The following is an 18,485-nucleotide window of genomic DNA, read 5'->3' on the forward strand; positions in this document are numbered from 1 at the left end:
TTCATCCTATGGTGGTTGCCACACTGCTCCCATTCACACCGTCGTCATTCTCCAACCTCTCACGCTTCACATCCCGTTCACCAGGCCCATCACCATCACCATCACCATCAACCACCCTCCCTTCCTTCCCCTCATGGTCAAACCGATGCCTCCCCTTCGCATCCTTATTCAAACTCTCATCCCTCATCGCCAAACTAACCAAAAGCGCAAACCCTGAAATCCCCGTAATCACATACCAAACCGTCCTCAATGAATCCGCATACACAAATCGATAGATCTCCTGCACACTCTCAGGGAACGTCTTGATGATTTCAAAAGCCGCGTCCGCCTGTGATCCCGGTATCAACATCAGTGGGTTTCTCGCAATCAGTCCGCCGGCCGCCACAGCCTGCCGTACGAATCTGTCAAACTCGTTTTGAAAGATCACCGCACCCAGCGCAACACCAAAGGCCTGGCCCAGACTGCGCGCGAAGACCTGTACGGAGGTGGCGATGCCGACATCTTCGCCCTTTTGCACGGATTGGACGGCTACAACTGTTGTGGGGAATAAAAGACCGGCGCCGATGGGCATGATGATGCGCACGCCGTAGAGGATGCCGCCGGTCGAGTGAGGTTTCAATAGAGCGTTAAGGCCTGTGCCGACGGTCATGATTGCCCAGCCAGCCCAGATTATCTTTTGGAAGCGGAGGGTTTTTGTCATCAATATTCCTGCGGTAATGGAAAAGGGGGCGATGAAGGCGCTGGGTTGGGTGGTAGGTTAGTGGTTATATTTCGCCATCTTGAGAGTAAAAGGGGTTTTGCCCCCCATGGGTTGGGCTTGTGATTGCTGTGTTCGGACGGGTAGATGGATTACTTACGTTCCTGGTAGTGTTTCCACGGCTGAATGAAGGAGACCGTGTTGGGTGACTCCGAGAAACTGTGAAGTGTAAGTAAGTTACATTTTAGATAACCACTCGGGATACTTCATTTACTCAGAGAGATTAACCCAACTAGGATGGAGCTTACAAAGATGATAATATAATATGATAAGCACCACAACACCAAACCATGGAAGAATACACTAGAATATCCCCCCGTCGCGGCTGTGCGGTCATGGAAAACCCGAAGTGGAATCATGGGCTCGCGGGCGTTCTTTAGCTCGACAAAGATAAATAAACCCCACCCTGCCACACCTACAATGAGTGGAACGAGCACGTTCGCGGAGTCCCAGGAGTGAATTGTGCCGCCGGTTGTCAAACCTAGTAGGAATGAGGTGGTTGAGCCGACAAAAATGATAATGCCTGGAAAGTCAATGCGGGCAATTTTGGCCGTTAGGGTTGTTTTTGCCATCTTAAGCCTGAGAGAGAAGGTGAGGCCGATTATGGAGACGACGCAGATGGGAACGTTGATCCAGAATGCCCATCGCCATGAAGTCCGCTCTCCGATAGCACCTCCTATGGGGACCTTTACATCATCATTTGGGTTAAGAGGCTTTTCCATGAAAAGAGGTAAAATTGGGGGTTGTCTCACCCCAGCTATCGTGCCAACTGCCCACGCCAGAGATACTAGAGATATGTACGAACCCCGTTCTTGAAGGGTTGTTATATCACTGATGATAACGGAGACTAGGCTGAGGTTGCCTCCGGCACCGAGACCCTTGATTGCTCTCGCAGCAACCAACCATTGCATGTGTTTCGCAGTTGCGCAAAGAATACTGCCCAGTGTAAAGATGGTTAATGCGAGGTTTAGAGCCCATTTACGCCCGAAGATGTCGCTAAAGCTACCATAGAGCGGAATGGTGACCTGAAGGAGACATGTTATGTTAGCGTCGTACAGGGGGCAAAAAAGCAATAACAGTTGCCTTTGAGCCCAGAAATTAAATATCCTATTCGGTAAAGGATGAATCGAATCGGAATACAACTGACCGTCTGAGCTAACAAGAAGCCTGTTCCGCACCAGAAAAGCTGAACTGTTGTACCGGGGAGATCTCTCGCAATCGACGGCAGGATAGCTGTGATAATGACGGAATCCAACGATGTGATCACCGACACGAGGCAAAGCCAAAAGACCGTTAGAGAAAATGCCGCCGATTTTTTTTGTTTTTCAGGGATTGGCGATGGTAGTGGCTGCTTTTCAACATTCTCAGGTGGCATGCCTGTTAATGTCAGGCTCTCGTTTGCTGCTATAGCCATTGCTATATCCCTGGTATTTAGACTGTTTGCAGTCGTCCCTTTTGCTGTCGTGGGGTAAAGGATTTGTAATAGTGACGGCAGCAAAAGGAAGAAGAGCAATAGGATGAAAGAAATAAGAAGTATGGGCCCGATACAAGAGGCGATAAAGTGATTAGAGATATACTAAAGAAATATATCTCCTGACATGTCTCTTAACACACTCTCCCTCTTGCCCTATAGCCGTTTTCTATCAGATAGGATTAATCGAGAGACCAAAGGAAACGAAATGAAAAAGAATAGAAAATAATAGAAAAAAGATGTAGAGGGAGAATCCTTTCAAAAAAGCTTGCCCTATTCGATATATATTAGCACCCTGTGTAACTTAACCTGTGAAAAAATAGCCAGAATCGTTTCTTCAACCCCCGATGTACAGGGATATAGGAAACTTAACATCGCATAAAGTAGCTCGATTGAGGTAGATCCACGTCTCCCTCCCCGCTGTCCCCTCAGCTGCTTGATTCAGGCTTTTACTCTTTCCGCGAGTCCGGGTATATAAAAGCGGACAGTGTAAAATGAATGAGTGGGGCGGGAGGGAAAGGTTTTTTTCTTTTTTTCCCTTTTTTTCTGTTTTGCTTCCCGTCCGTAGTCTTCGGCTTTACCCAGCCAAAGTGAAACTAAACGCAGGCACACCAAAACCCGCGAGAGATCAGACACAGTGTAAATCATCGCATGGTCGATCAGTTTTTCCCAATTTGTGCTAAACGGAGTGCTTCCCTCGGTATCTGTTTCTCTCCGGGTCGCTGGCCTTCTCATTCATGCTGTTTCTCCTTTAGGCACAAAAAAGTAAGATTATGCTATGTAATATGCACAAAACAAGCCCGTAGTTAGCGGTAAGCTGTAACCCACTGCTTGTGCGGGTGGTTTGTAGCAAGGCTTCGAGAAAACGGGGAACGGGAAACGGTTCCTCGTATACATCTACCAGGCAGGATTGCTGTCCCCGTTTCTGTCGCTTTGTTTGTCTGGTGCAGGTCAAGCATGCTCGATCAGCATAGAGAGCCACCGATTTCAGGATCCAAGGTCATTATAGATTCCCATAACGCAGTGTAGATGGAAGCAAACAACGAAGTGGGTCTCCATTCTCTCTAGCCTTAGTCCTGCTGCATTCCGTGAATAAGGGCAGCCCCTCACTGGTTCAGCTCCGGTGCTTGCGGGACTTGAACCACGTTGAGAATAGTGAATGGGATGGTGTGTTCCCGGGTAAATATGTAACTAAGCACCCTTAAGGTGATCCTTAATGCCTAATGCCATGTGTGCGCCGGTTCGCGCCTTGGGCGCCTTGGTGGAAGATCATTCTCCAGCCTTCAAAGACACTTTCATTTTCTGCGGGAAAATAGAGTAGTTACAGGAGAGCAGAAATTTCTAAGACTGGTTTGGTTGCGGGCGAATAGAAGGGCTGACAGTGTCTGACCCTGCGTTACTGGGCACGATAGCCAGCAACGTCGCATATATATCTCACATCTCACAGCTAGTCGCATTTAGGCTCATGCTCCGGTAGTGCGGGGACAGGGACGCTGGGTTTGTCGGTTCTTTGCATGTTGGTTGAAGTTGAAAATTGAATGATGTTTTAATTCAGAGTTGGAGGAGGCGGAGCTGATTTGGCCCGATTTGCTTTTTCTCAAACTTTGGTTTGTGATTGTCTTGATTATCGACATCAACTTTTTGTTGTCCAGAAAGATTTAACTTGTACCAGATTGTGGATATATTAATATTGACGATGCGGCACCGACAACCTGTCCCGTCAAGGGAAGTTGGTGCGAGAATCCGACGTGAAGCAGAACGAAGTTATTTCCCTCCACGGTGTCCTGATGGGCTGACCAGACAAGACCCTTGTCTAGGAAGAGAAAACACTAAAAGAACATCTAAAATAGACTTTCTGGGAAAAAAAAAAAAAAATGAAAAAATGAAAAAACCTTCAGTGGTTCTCTTCAAGACCACTGGGCACAGCACTGAAGGCAGGTTGCTCAAGCTGATTTTGTGTAAGAATGAGCCTTCGCCTCACCAAATTCTGTTTATCAATATGAGTACGGAGCACTGGGCAGGTGAACAGGTGAATACACATCTTCTGATAAAATCTCTTGCCTGGATGATTGAACCAGACACATTCAGAAATGTCTATTAATGTTTCCTGCTTGATTATAACTAGCTACATTAATTCATAAGCTTCACTATATATGCAGACAGCCTCAAACCAATCATCCACTGGACTCCAGGACTTCCCTGGGAGCTCTAATTGTTTTTGTGGCCGGAACACCAGTATTCTACAAAACAACATGTGAATTGCAGCTGCGCAAAATTCTCGTCCTCTTTGAGTTATCCCCTTTCATTGAAAGTGGTTCTGCTCTTCCCAGCTCCCCCTCCCGACGAAGTTGACATCGGTATATGTTTTAGAACTGTGGATTCGCCGCCGGGGACAGTCTTCATGTTAATAACTTCCCATATAGCTGGGTGCTAGGATCCAAATGCCTGCTGCCGATGAGACTTGTTTTCATGGTTTAATCTGGGCTTTGTTGTTGTTTTTGAAACAAAGCCTTGTGTCAGCTTTCCCAGCAATGAGACTTCCGTGGTGAATAAATTCCTCCTCGGAGTCTCTTGGGAGCACATGTGAATCACTGTCTTATGCTTTCTACAGTTTTGATAGAACTGCACCGTTTATCGACACGTCTTGGAACCTTGAGGGAAGTTTGGCTAAGATGTTGCGAAGATGATGACCACTAGATCTCAAAACATGTCGTAGCTAACCTCGATGCCATAGTCGCTGACCTCCATAGAAGTAGTCTCGAGAACTGGCATATTGGTAGACTCAAGTCTCAATGCAAAAATCTGTGGGCACTCCCGTGTAATATTCAGTTAGGGGGCCAGGTAACGAAGATATGAGGGGGATAGGCATTGCCGCAAACATAATCTACTACCGTGGGTAAAACGCCATTTCGATTTGGCATCGCAAATACTGCTAAGTAGAGAAGGTGACCCGTTTGGAGAAGGGGTGAATGCTTTGTGAAGTATCCTTGTCTCCCGATCCGCGCTTTGATATCATCGTGCTGGGACGGAATGTCGTGGGGAGAATGTTGTGAAACCGCAAGCGTGGCTCGTGGTATTTCTGACCCTTTAGTTCTTTCCTACGTTTGTTGGGACTTCGTCACGCCCAGAGATGATCTCGCCGGATTGACGTTGCTAATGTGTGTGGGCTATGGTGGCTGGTTAATTCTCGACCAATGGATACGCAATTTTTTTTTTTTTTTAAGTGTCGTGTCGTCAGTGGGCTTCACATGAGATGGGCTTGAAAGGTTGGTTATCTAGCTCGTCAAATGATAGTCGAGAACAAGGTCGCGGACACAATTGCTGAATGAAACCGGGTTTCGGGGTGCCTTGCTCTCCGTCCCGGATATTGATATATGCGCCAGGACCATCGTGATTCTCAAATCTGTAGTTCCAAGGTTAGGTTGGAAGACTAATTAGTCAACTAACCAACCAGATAAAGTTAACTATCCGGATGATTGTTTTGATGTGTCAGCTCCAAGGCAGAGAGGCCCAGTTAGCGACTTGCGTATTTACCCGTGGACAACAATGAAGGGCTGACAAACGTCGCCAGGTTGACAGACACTCAATGGCGTTCTCGAGAGGGAAAACGTCAATAAGGCTGTCCGAGGTCCTGCAAAGACGCTGCTGGTGCTGGAGAATTTCCAGTCGGCGGTCCATGAGATCATAGCGGACATTGTTGACGAAAGATTGAGTTCATTATCAATCAACATCCGCCATATGTTGCCCATGTCCAGCCAGCATCACGCTGACGCCACAGGGGTTCGCAGTGGATTCCAGACCCGTTAACCCACCGGTCTTGACGTCGACCTTCGACCACATCCCCACTGCCCGGTCTCCAAGAGGTCCGTCCCAGAGCCTACTCCGATCCTTCTCCGATCCTTCGTGTCTGCAGCAGAGTCGCATCTTGGATAGTTACGGGGCCGAATGAGAGATTATTAGGGCAGGCCAGACCAGGTGACGAGGTGCTGACATAATAAGGCTCAGCCAATCAGAGCCACGGAACCTAGCCAGGGTGTGTTCCCGTGATCCCGCCCCGAGCGCCAAGTGAAGCCTTCCTATAAACACTTGAGGCTTGCATCTTTTGTATCTTTCGTATCTTTGAAAGCTCTTAATCCACTGCCCGCCGCCGCTTCAGCTGGCGACATCGCCGTGTTCTCGCCGCTGTAGGGCTGTGCGCTGACCTGGCCGTGTACACGAGAAATAACACCTTACTTCACTGTTGTTAGTTCCCCCCCCCCGGGGTTGGCACGGCGCATAGCTGAGATCGATCCATTCTCCCTCGCCCGCCTGGTCTCCGCCATGTGCATATCTCTTTGTCGCCGGCATCCTGAATACCGTGTGTAAAGGTCGGGGAGCCATAAACATCTACAAATACTCTCTACGACTTCCAAGGGCGCGAGCACTGAGTCTCGCGCCCCGAACCATTCCCCATCTTAACATCCAACACCATGGCGGGAATGGAGGAGCTGGAGATTAACAGTAAAGTAGGTATACACACCCTTCACCTCAGCCATCTCCCCAAGACCCCTCTTTGTTTTTGAATTCTGGCCACCAGTTAGTTAACAAAACCTGCCTTTATTTTAACAGTCATATCTTGTACGGTGGATCAATGTCAAATCTGAACATACACTCTCATGGAGCATCCAACCACATAAGAAGTCGCTCAACTTCGGCATCTTCAAGCATCCTGGCCAGTCCGGAAATGTTGCTAGTAGCTACGATGGCTCTGCGCCTACCGAATCTCTTTCCGCCGAATTTACCGATACCTGCAAGGAGAATACTAAGGCTGCCAACTCTTCATCTCTTGTCTTGGAGAAACTAAAAAATATTGGTCTGAAGCCTATCCAGTGGATCGGGAAATGCGAGGCAGACAAGATCTCCCAGGGAACCTACGACGTGGGCCCGCATGAAGGAGGAAACTATGCGCTTGTATTCGACAATACGTTTTCAAAGCAGATCTCCAAAACCGCAACTTTTGTTCTTCTGACCTACCCGTCTCATGCACCTCCACGCTCGGGGCACCAGGTTCATCATTCACAGGTTGTTGGGGTATCCTGGGGAAATTTGCAACCGGGATTGAGCCATCCAGCATTAAACCCGACTGCATCGGAGTCAACGGAGTCACTGCGACATGGCCGTGCTGGGGCCAACAGTCGACTACCAACACACAGCTCAGATTCCTCAAAAAGCTCTCCTGCGACCGTCCACACTGGAATTCTACAGAAGAGAAGAAGGAAGCGTCACCAGGGATTCGCCCGCCGCTTCTTCTCTCTCGACTTTAGCTCCTCTACTTTGTCTTATTATCATGATCGTAATTCATCTGCCCTACGGGGTGCAATCCCCCTGATTCTGGCTGTAATTGCGACCAACGAAAAGACCAAAGAAATATCAATTGACTCTGGAGTGGAGATCTGGCATCTCCGCGCCTCTAGCGAGAATGACTTTCTATCATGGAAATGCGCGTTGGAGAAGGCGTCTCAAATCCAAGATGGCGGGCTATCAGAACCCAGGCCAAAACTCATCACCCAGCATCTTACCCCTGCCAGCAGTGTTGTGAGTGATGTTCGGGAATGGGCTGAAGTGGAAACTCTTGTCCAAAAGGTATCCAACGCAAGGGATATGGTGCGTCGTCTGGCTAGGGATACGGACCCTAAATACTTGGTCACCCATACCAACCGTCTGGAACGCTCGCAGAGCCCCCCCACGTCTGCTATACCAGGTCCATCGCCAGCGGGAAGCGGTGCGGATGATGCCAGCGAAAGCAGGGATAAGCGCTCGTTTTGGAAATTGAAGCCTAGGGATAATAGTGGCACATATCCTAGCCAAACCGCAAAACGTAGTGTTTCTTCTCGACTTAATGTTCCTCCCTCGAGCGCAATTGCACCTTTGACCTCTAAACCGCTAGGGCATGCGACAGCTGCTTGGGAGCCAGCCGTACATGATGATTTGATGATTATCCTCCGGGAACTTAATATTGTGGTGTCCGAGTTTTCCACGCTGATTCAGGATAAAAGACATAAAATGGGAACTAAAACAACTCACATTAAACCCCGACCGAGTTTCGAGTCTGAGGCATCCCAGGAATTTTTTGATGCAAGGGACGGGAATCTCTCGCCATTGTTAACCATTCAGCGAGACAGCGATGATGAAGATGCAAGGAGCAAAACTCCTGTAACTGCAGACGGAGATGATGAGTCCCTCTCTGGAAGCGAAGTGGACGAGGCCGACGCCTTCACAAACAACGGGTTCCGTTTGGATAGTTTCTCTTCTTTGTTTCCTGCCAAACCCAGATCACTGGCACCGTTGCCCCTGAATAAGGTCACACGGAGAGCCAAAATACCAGCTCCCACAGTCCTTCCGCCAAGTTTGATAAGCTTCCTCCGCAAAAACGTAGGCAAGGACCTGTCGACCATATCCATGCCTGTTTCCGCCAATGAACCGTTGTCACTACTTCAGCGCTTAGCCGAACAATTCGAATACTCCCAGCTGCTCGACATTGCCGCTAGTGCCACAGATGGCCTTGAACGTTTAATTTATGTCACAGCTTTCGCTCTCTCTTCGCTCTCCAACTCAAGAATCAAAGAACGAGCCATTCGCAAACCATTCAATCCAATGCTTGGGGAAACTTTCGAACTAGTCCGCGAAGACCGTGGCTTCCGCTTAATCGCTGAGAAAGTCTGCCATCGACCCGTGCAATTGGCGTATCAAGCTGACTCCAAAGACTGGAGCTTCTCCCAGTCACCCAAACCTACGCAAAAGTTTTGGGGAAAGTCCGCTGAGATCATCACGGATGGCACAGCCCGACTTACCTTGCATTCTAGCGGTGAGCACTTCAGCTGGTCCCCGGCCACCTGCTTCCTGCGCAACATCATTGCGGGCGAAAAGTATGTTGAGCCAGTCGGCGAATTGTGTGTGGTGAATGAAACCACAGGCCAGAAGACAATAACCACCTTCAAAGCCGGTGGCATGTTCTCGGGCCGTAGCGAAGAAGTTGTCGTCAAGGCTTTCGACACGCATGGCGGGGAATTACCCCTCGGTCTCCACGGGACCTGGACTACCTCCCTCCAACTGACGGAACACGGCGCAGAGACCAACAAAACTATGTGGGCTGCCGGTCCTCTTGTTGATAAGCCTGCGAAAAATTACGGGTTTACATCCTTTGCTGTCACGCTGAACGAAACCACCGCGATTGAGAAGGGGAAAATACCTATCACGGATAGCCGGTTGCGTCCGGACCAGCAGGCGCTGGAAGAAGGGGATGTGGACCGTGCCGAGGAACTGAAGGGGCAGTTGGAGGGGAAGCAGAGGGAGAGGAGGAAGGATATGGAGAGACGAGGAGAGATTTGGAGGCCCAGGTGGTTTGTGCAGGTGGAGGAGGTTGGTTGTGGCGGTGCTGAGGAGGAGACGGTTTGGAAATTGAAGACGGGGAAGGATGGGTATTGGGAAGAGAGGGCGAGGGGCGAGTGGACTGGGGTTGTGCCAGTGTTTAAACTATAGGGTGTTTATTAATTTCTATTTTTACCCGGATAGATGGGGATGGCTGGGGCTTGGAGGTCAGCGATGTTGGTATGTAGATATTTGTGATTTTAATCACCGTTCACTACGTGCTCTTTTCCCCCTCTTGTTTTGATGAGGTTGTTATTCATGGATACCTTGTGCTGTTTTCTAGCGCGTGATATCGTTTTTTAAAGGAAGCTTAATAAATATTATTTTTCCTAGGAGTTAAGGGGGCGTTGAGTTACTCTTGATTTTCAGATGCCTGTCTATGCTTTGGGCCCTCTGTAGGGATGGTGTATATATGTCCATCCCTTGCTTAGACAGTCAAGCGACAAAATAGGAGTGTGTGGTAAGTATATTGCGCATATTGAATCTGAAAGTATCCCTTCTAGCTCGAAGTTTACTATGGCCTCAATGCAGCCTTTACAACTCTCCTCGCCTTCTCACCACCTAAATACTCTCTTCCTTCTCCGCCCTCTCCAACACTCCCGTCATCCCCAACCTCCAATTCAATTTCCATACTCGCCTCATACGCCTTCATGACCGTGTCCTCATCAACCTTCACATTACCCTCCACAAGCACCCTAATACACCCGCAGAGCCTGGCAATCTCCCTCCGCGTCGCCAGCCCAATCTCGTCATTCTGACTCGAGTAAATCGCACTACTAACCATCTCATCCATGCGCGTAATCGACACATCCCAACTGCTAGCAGAATCAACCCCGAACCCGTCTCCAACATGTTTCGAAATCCAAATATACCCATTAACCCCTAATATCACATCAATCTCCCCACCCCCATTCCCCGCAGTGAGCGTCCACACCTGCCTGCGCGACCTAACCACCCCTGTGCCCCGAACCACCCCGCCGGCCGCGCCCATCCCAGCAACGGTCAAAAACACCCCATTTCGCAATTTCCCATACTTCAGCGAGCGCGTATGCAGCGATGCAGCGCCATCCTGATGCACCGCCTGCACCTCAGCAACCAACAGATCTCCCTCGTTGAAAAATGAGCGGATCTGCAGCTCGTCGGCAGTGGTGCGTTTGCGCAGTATGCCGCCTGGGAGGTTTATGGCGGATAGAGGCAGTTGGGCAAGCAAGGGAGCCGCGACATCGACTTTCCAGCGCCGCGATTGGACTTCGACGATGCGCCCGACGACTAGGTCGCCGATTTCGGGAGTGTAGCGGGCTCGTAGCGGTTGGACGGAGAGGAGTTTGTTGGTTTTTAGGACTGTGCCAGCTACGGTGGCTATGATTGTGTTGGATGTTGTGGAGGGGTTGGTGGTGGTGGTGGAGTATGGGTTATGTGCGGAGCGGGTGTAAGTGCCGTGACCTCTGGATTGGGACAGCGTGTTGTCAGTGAGGGTTAACTGTATAGTTCGTGATGGGAATGGGATGAATTGTAGGTAAAGTACATAAATGTAGAGTACCAATGCAGTAATAAGTTAAAGCGTGCAAAACATACCGCATCCATTGGGGATCATCCGTTATCACTTCTCCCGGTGTGACTATTGCGCCCTTGGAGAGGCGGAGACGCTTTGCAGGCCGCGAATGGTCCCCGGACATGTCAACGTCGCCTTCTGAGTCTCTTGACTCGTCGTCTGAAAAGTCGAATTGCTCCTCCGGCATCGAGGGAGGGAGTATAGTGATTACCATTGGTTTCCTTGGCTCGGGTTATGCTTCGTAGCTTTCAGATTTGTCTTTTTTATCAGGAGAACGTCATCCAAAGTATGCAGCGCACCTACATAAATACTCCCTGGTGTTGCTAGATGGTCGTTCAACTCAGTTCGACAATTGCATGCTATATTTGTCAGTTGAGAGCGGAGAAAATAAATTCATTGAAGATTTGGTCTCGGAGAAATAACTACAGTGCCACGTGATATCGACATCTACAACCAAGAACATTCAATTACCCCTTTTTTGTTTCTGGGGGAGTTTGAGTCAACTCAAACTAACCCAGACAGCCTTGAACCTTTTCATGAAAAACGTTGCTTAATATTGCTACTGGTATTAATTCCAGATGCCCTCATTTGAACAGCAGTCGACTCTTTCACGGCTCTAAGATAATATCAGTCCCAACGCTGCACACAAACAAATTAGTAGGATTGATCCGCCGTTTAACTAATATCCAGCAGTTTCTCATGCTTCTTCCCCCAAAAGGTATTCTTCCAGTCTCTCTCGTATCTACCAGTATTTGTCCAACTGTTAGTGATCCGACGAACCTTCGCGACAGTCGCTATCCTATTGCTGTCATATCACGGATTATACAGGATTCCCCTGGTTGACGTAAGAACTCCCGTCCTCAACTCTCCTATCTTCGTTCATGCGATGTCATTACCTAGGGAGTTAGGCTGCGACTAAAGTATAAGTCAAATGGATGCCGTGAAGAAAAACATGCAATAGCTCAAACAAAGCCTTCTAGTCCAAGATACCAATACAATAACTAGTTAAAAGTGTATCCAAAAAATAATAAGCCCCTTTCATTTCATTTTATTTCTTTACCCACTCCGGCAGCTCACATTTCCCCTAAGTTCCACCCCTTCAGACGCAGCATCCAGCCCCAGGCCTCCTCTTCTCGTCGACAACCCAGCGATGTTCCTATCCACCAATGCTTCAATCATTTCCCCTCGGCTTCGTCTCACTTCCGTCGGCCTCCTCCCGCTCTCCCCCCCCTCTTTGTCACCTTCATCCTCCTCACTATGTCCTTCCCGAGCTTAGCCAATCCCCAATTCACATGCCTCCAGTAGGTTTCCCCTAAAAACCGCCTCCGAATCCCCGTATCTCTCTTAAAACTGCAGCCCACTCTCTTCATCCGGCAGCATCATCCCATCGTAGCACTCTTTCCTGTACTGAAACGCCAGCCGTCTATTCTCCATAACTTTCTCTTTCCACTTACACGCCTGTTCGCCAGTCGCCTTCCACAGGGAGTAGATATTGGGTCGTTTATACGTCCAGTTGGGTCCACCTGCGCGGGAGAGTTTAATCATGTCAAGGGGATAGGGGAGATATTTCTCACCATAGGGGAGTTTGCGGAGGGTAGTCATTTCGTCTGCGGTGTAGATGTTCGGCGCAATATCGATGGCCTCACGAATGGAGAGGGGGAGAGAGTAGATGTCTACTTTTAAAATATCTTCCATCTTACCGGAGCTAAGAAACCCTCTGTACCTTCCCCAGGGTAGCCTTTCTTGTACGCGCGGACATCCTCGTTGGGGATGGTGTAGGCCAAACCTATGCTCATGTTAACAGGACTAATGCAATTTAATTTTGTGAGAGATTGGCTGTTTAGATGTACCAGAGTCCCCTAGATAGCAATTCGAGTAGAGCTCCTCGCTGTTGCGCGACGGTACCGCACCCAAGAGAACTGATAGCCTGGCAGGTTAGTCAGGACATGGGCAGTGATGAGAGAACGAGTATTGAGAATGAGAGGCACTTCTCTTTCTGTACAGTGAGAGGTGTTCATAACATACTGTTTCCTGGCTCAACATCCTTGTGTATGATCTCCCAGCTCGCTTTCCGACATGGTTCTTCATGGCCATGCACGCAGTAGAGCAATGCTGTTGCTATGCTGTGGAATACATGCCATAGAAACGCATCCATCTGGGAATAGGGGTCTCGGTTATCTTGTTAATGATATCTCACTTTCTCTTTTCTCTTCTTTGCTTTCTTTCTTCTTTCTTTTTCTTTTTACCAAGGAGGGGTAATAAAAGTCATATTTAAACTTCACGTAGTCGCCGTAAAGATCAGCCAAAGAAAACCCCTCATAGTAACTCATAGAGGATGCGAAAATAACAAGAACGTCCAGTCAATTTATTGGGCTGTGGATCCAGGTCTATCCAGTCACACACCTTGACGACATTTGGGCAACCGGCAGCGTTGACTCTGCGCGTGAGATTGCCCTCAAAACAGTAATTGTTCCAGTATTTATTGTTCTTTGCGTCTTTGATGGCGAATATAATGGGGTCCTGGGTAAACACGATCAGTTATTTACCACATAAACAGTCCAACCATATATATAAATCTTGATGGAGATGGGAATGGGAACGTGGGAAATAAATCGGGGTGATATAGCAAACCAACAAAACTTTATCTCACACCTTACGGATACCACTCCCAGCACTGTGCAAATTTAAAATTTCCCATTCTCCAACTCACCCATAAATCCACTGATTCTCCTTGCCGGCGGGCCTCTGATCCCTCTACCTCGTGTCAACCTTCATATTCCGCGAGACTCAGTCACTATCATTCGCCACCTTCTCCATCGTATCAACGCCCTAATCTGCCTCTAAAACTGTCCGTATACTCCCACTCACTATCCAGCGGCAGGTCATTCCTTGTCATTTCCTCCTCGTAATACATGATCGCATAGGGACCTGGCATGTAGCCCCATTCATTGGGGAATCTGTACTTTTTCCGGAAAAGGTGGAGGAAACCGGGTAGTATTCCGCTGTATCTCTGGTTGCAGTGATAGTCGGATTGCTGATCTTGTTGTTGCTGGTAATCGTTTAGTTGGGTTGGCTAGACATTGAGGGGGCAAATTGGAAGCGTTCAGGGGGGAAGAGGTAGTTCAATTCACCTCTCCGCCGAGGCGCTGAGCGACGAGGAAGAATCCGAGGACGAGTCTGATGACTCCATTACAATGTTGTTCCGGTTTGGGTGCTATTTAAGGAGATCCAATAATGAAAACTGTAAATATTGTTGTATCTGAAACACCCTTCATTCTCAACTTGGATGTCCGCATACTTTTAGTTAACTGCTTTTGTGTTTATATAAGGTGCTTGTATTTTAACGGCACAAAACTGCTGCGCTGCTTTTCGAAGGTGGGTAAAATATAAATCGTTGGTGGACTCGGATATCCTAGACACTGACAGAAAATTAGGCATTAGCTAAGGTATATGTAGCAGGTTCCCTTGAAAAGAAAAGGGATTTTATTCATGGAGGAGTTCTCAAGAACTTCGGTAGTTGTTGCTTTTGTTAAAAAATCAAAAACGCAACAAAGAGATCTTGAGTATTCCACAAACAACAGAGGCTATTCTAGGGCATTATAGGATATGCAAGAGAGCAGTAAAAGACCATGCAAAAGAAAAACGGGGGTAAAAGTACAATGCATTGTCGGCGAGGAAAAGAAAGAAAACATAATCGTACACAAGGGAAATGGAAAAGGCATGAATAGATCGAATTAGAACTGTAAGAATTGTGCGGACTGCATGGAATACAATGAACGAATGGGCAGGGACTAAAATCACGTCCCGTTTCCAGCGGCTGAAGCCCTCTTCGCACGTTTTGGGGCGTCTTCCTTTTTCTTCCTCGAGCGGCCACCACTGCCGCCTTTAGGTCGATAGCCTCCGTCTTCGTCTCGTTTTCTCTTTCCTCGACTTCCTCCTCCGCCTCCACCAGCACCTCCTCCTCCACCGCCAACCTGCACATCAATCAGTATCCCATCTTCGTCGTATACATCCTCCTCCTTTCGCGCATGGGTACTCGCTCGCTTCGAACTACGCGGATTGTTAGAACGGGGAGGGGGCTTCTCAGTCACGCCATCAGCGTCGTGCAGAAAAACTTGCGGTTGATGTTTCCTCAACCAATTTATCACGGACACCGGGTTCCGGATAGCTATCTCCTTGTCCTTGCTTGCAGCTGCCAGAGATGATGCTTTCCCCGCTTCCGCTGACGGCTTCGGTTCTCCCGCGGCAGCTGCATCGAGTGCGGCGCAGTATTCATTTTCATGCTCCGGGTTTAGGAATCCAAGGGTTGAATCCATATCGTGTTCCGTGGCAGGGTGATCTCCATTAACGCTCGACCTGGTATGTGGCACCTTCAGGAGTGAGGCGTACTGCACCGCGGGTGCGAACTCCTCGCGCTGAATGAGTGACTCTTCGAGGCGACGGCATTGTTCTGGCTTGAGTTCCCCCGCCAGGAGCCTCTCTCTAGCAACCCGCAGTGCCTCACGAACCGTCTCTACACCACAGGGTTCTTGGGGATTGTGCTCTGGTTCTGGAGAGTGGAGTTTGGGAAGTTTGGAGCCGGGGAGATCGAGGTTATATCGGAGTTCTGGGGGCACGCGGATACTGCTGTTGAGCTCTAGCAGAGCTTCTAGGAGCTGACTATTGAACGAAACGAATTCAAAAATGGGTAAGTAAGACTGTATAATAGCGGTTCAAGGGGTTTCCCAGTTTCGGACTCGTACTCATTCTGTTCCTTGAGTCGCTTCGAGAGGTCACGAATCCTTAGTTCCTCTTTGAAGAGCGCATTGCTTGTCTTCATCGCCAGTTCGAAACCAATCTTTTGCTTCGCATACTTTCTCCTGTAACAAGGGAAGAGTTAGCAATAGCGCATAGACTGTGCAATGATCCGAATATATGGAATAACTGACTTGAAAGATTTGTATGTAGTCTGGAGGGTGACTGGCGGCGCATCTGGCAAGCTCCGGTCTGGGGACGGCGACGCGGGCTCAAGAGACGCCATGGCATAGGACTGTGTAGGCAATGATAGTAAAATAGGCGAAGTAGAGGTATGAGCTTGATAGGTCAGTTCTTGAGTGGAATTCTCGAAGATGAGATGTTGAGCATTCCTTGAATGTCCTTGAGTGTCATTGACACGGCTGAAATTGCTCAAAAGCAGCTGCCCGGGGGGGGGGGGGGGGGGGGGTGCACTACCGGTCACTGCAGCACCCCGTAACTTTTCCTGTTGCCAGCGACAAAAGAGAAAGAACAATTTCAATTCAACTCAACGGTGAGTATCAGTTATTGTATGGGATAGTTTCTAATTTTTTAAGTTCGACTACACTATTTTGTTCTATGGATATAATTTAGTTGTGTACCTATACAGTTCAATTCCGCATATATAATAAATATAATGCCCGGCCTCAAGGAGCCATCCCACTCGCAGTCACCAACAGCTACCCGCAAGCGCAAGCTGGATGATGGCCCTGCCCTGGAAATCGATCTGTCCGCGCCAGAACCTCCATCAAAGAAGGCGCTTCGAAAAGCGAAAAAGAAATCAGCAGCTCTGCAAACCGTAGAACCCTCATTGCCTATATCAACAGAGCCTGTCACAGACTCAAATCCAACTGCAACTCTGGCACCCAAATCCCAACCCACCGAAAACACAGAGAAACCCTCCAAACGCTCCGATTACGGCGTCTGGGTAGGCAACCTCCCCTTCACCGCGAAGAAAAGTGACATCAGAAAATTCCTCACGGGCTCTGGCACCCTGTCAAATGAGGATATCACCCGCATACACCTGCCGGATGGCGCAAAGCAGAACGGCAAGGCTCAAAATAAGGGCTTTGCCTACGTGGATTTCTCAACCAGTAAGGCCATGGAGACGGCTATTGCCATGAGTGAGCAGTTGATCAATGGTCGGCGGGCATTGATTAAAAATGCGAAGAGTTATGCGGGACGCCCTGAGAGGACGAAGGGTGGTGAATCTGCAGCAGGAGGAAGGGAGGTGAATAATTCGTCCATGGCAGCCGCTGGCAAGGAGCTCTCTCAGCGGATATTTGTTGGGAATCTCGGGTTTGATGTGACGAAGGAGATTTTGGAGGACCATTTTAAACCCTGTGGCAGCATTGAGAGTGTACATGTTGCGACATTTGAAGATTCGGGGAAGTGTAAGGGTTATGCGTGGGTTGAGTTTGAGAGCATTGATGGGGCGGAAGCTGCAGTGAGGGGGTTTGTGAAGGTGCCTGAGGAAGTGGATGAAGATGAAGATGAAGATGAAGATGAGGAATTGGAGGAAGAGGGAGATTCAGATGCTGCTAGAGAGGAGGAAAGGGGAGCCAACAATAAAAACGACAACGAGAAAACCAAAAACAACCATGCAAAGACGAAAAGCAAAAAACCACGGATGAAAAAGGTATGGGTGAACCGGATTTTGGGCCGCCTGCTGCGGATGGAGTTTGCAGAGGACAAGGCTACGCGATATAGGAAGCGGTATGGCAAAGAGGGTACGGCGAAAGATAAATTTGCTGGGGGTTCTGGAGGGTCTTGGGGACAGGGTGGGGACAGTGAAGTCCCTGCTATTGAGGAGGTGTCTGAGAGAAAGACTAAGGCGTTTCCACCAAGGGCTGGGAAGAGTCAGGGGAGTTACGGCAAAGGGGCGGCTAGCAGTGGATGCCGGTATACGCAGGATGTTGTCCAGAGGCTTAGTGGAGCCATTGTTGAGTCGCACGGAAAGAAGATTACGTTTGATTGAGGTGTTTTTCTTCTTTGGTTATTTGATAATTTATCTATTTATATTTATTTCTTGAGCCCCTTTGCTCTGGGAGTTGGTTTGTTTTTCATAGAAGGACCATTTATTGTATGAAACCAGAAGGTTTTCCGCTGTTAGTTACTTGAGTTGCTGTCCCATCTGCCTGCCATCTATCGAGAGTTGTGGTGGGGGGGGTTTGGTATTCTTGAGAGTACCTGGAACATCCCGTTTGTTTGGTAGTCATTAGCTATATACGCGGTGAATTGCTGGCGATAACTCAATACTTCCTAGAACGACAAAATATCCATATAAATTGTTCATTTTTATCTCCAGCAGCTGTTGACTGCAGATGACTGGATGATACAGCTATGTAGATTCATCAGATATGAAGCTGTAAGAGAGAATGTGTGTGTGTGTGTGTGTGTGTGTGTGTGGAGTGCTTGTTTAATCCCTTTTGCGGCAGCATTTAATTCATTCACACCACTCATTCATTCTCTATATTTATGCGATAAATTAAATCTTTTTACTTGACTTCACTTTTCCTCAATCC

The 18,485-nt window shown here is 48.5% G+C and overlaps 6 protein-coding genes across 6 annotated transcripts; 2 read left to right on the forward strand and 4 right to left on the reverse strand.

Moving 5' to 3' along the window:
- Position 1: 1 nt before the first annotated feature.
- On the reverse strand, positions 2–2,171 carry PAAG_06022 (hypothetical protein; the record flags this gene model as incomplete). The annotated part of the gene is made up of 5 exons (XM_015845766.1): positions 2–740; positions 858–916; positions 1,006–1,443; positions 1,510–1,782; positions 1,905–2,171. 5 exons carry the CDS (start codon positions 2,169–2,171, stop codon positions 2–4), a joined length of 1,776 nt encoding a protein of 591 aa, XP_015699992.1.
- Positions 2,172–5,948: 3,777 nt separating this feature from the next.
- PAAG_12138 (hypothetical protein) lies at positions 5,949–6,152 on the reverse strand (the record flags this gene model as incomplete). The annotated part of the gene is made up of 1 exon (XM_015847666.1): positions 5,949–6,152. One exon carries the CDS (start codon positions 6,150–6,152, stop codon positions 5,949–5,951), a length of 204 nt encoding a protein of 67 aa, XP_015702741.1.
- A 545-nt stretch (positions 6,153–6,697) lies between these two features.
- Positions 6,698–9,746, forward strand: PAAG_06023 (oxysterol binding protein; the record flags this gene model as incomplete). Its single annotated transcript, XM_002792189.2, has 2 exons — positions 6,698–6,733; positions 6,837–9,746. 2 exons carry the CDS (start codon positions 6,698–6,700, stop codon positions 9,744–9,746), a joined length of 2,946 nt encoding a protein of 981 aa, XP_002792235.1.
- A 403-nt stretch (positions 9,747–10,149) lies between these two features.
- On the reverse strand, positions 10,150–11,401 carry PAAG_06024 (exosome complex exonuclease RRP4; the record flags this gene model as incomplete). The annotated part of the gene is made up of 2 exons (XM_002792190.2): positions 10,150–11,080; positions 11,211–11,401. The coding sequence occupies 2 exons, from the start codon at positions 11,399–11,401 to the stop codon at positions 10,150–10,152; spliced, it is 1,122 nt and encodes a 373-aa protein (XP_002792236.2).
- Positions 11,402–12,531: 1,130 nt separating this feature from the next.
- Positions 12,532–16,207, reverse strand: PAAG_12139 (hypothetical protein; the record flags this gene model as incomplete). The annotated part of the gene is made up of 12 exons (XM_015847667.1): positions 12,532–12,860; positions 12,911–12,973; positions 13,038–13,106; positions 13,213–13,342; positions 13,591–13,707; positions 13,751–13,763; positions 13,845–13,941; positions 14,056–14,260; positions 14,319–14,401; positions 15,023–15,846; positions 15,930–16,046; positions 16,116–16,207. 12 exons carry the CDS (start codon positions 16,205–16,207, stop codon positions 12,532–12,534), a joined length of 2,139 nt encoding a protein of 712 aa, XP_015702742.1.
- Positions 16,208–16,597: 390 nt separating this feature from the next.
- Positions 16,598–17,938, forward strand: PAAG_06027 (hypothetical protein; the record flags this gene model as incomplete). Its single annotated transcript, XM_002792193.2, has 1 exon — positions 16,598–17,938. One exon carries the CDS (start codon positions 16,598–16,600, stop codon positions 17,936–17,938), a length of 1,341 nt encoding a protein of 446 aa, XP_002792239.1.
- Between the last annotated feature and the right edge of the window lie 547 nt (positions 17,939–18,485).

Source organism: Paracoccidioides lutzii, assembly GCF_000150705.2.
Source record: "Paracoccidioides lutzii Pb01 unplaced genomic scaffold supercont2.16, whole genome shotgun sequence".
In the NCBI taxonomy this organism is placed as follows: domain Eukaryota; kingdom Fungi; phylum Ascomycota; class Eurotiomycetes; order Onygenales; family Ajellomycetaceae; genus Paracoccidioides; species Paracoccidioides lutzii.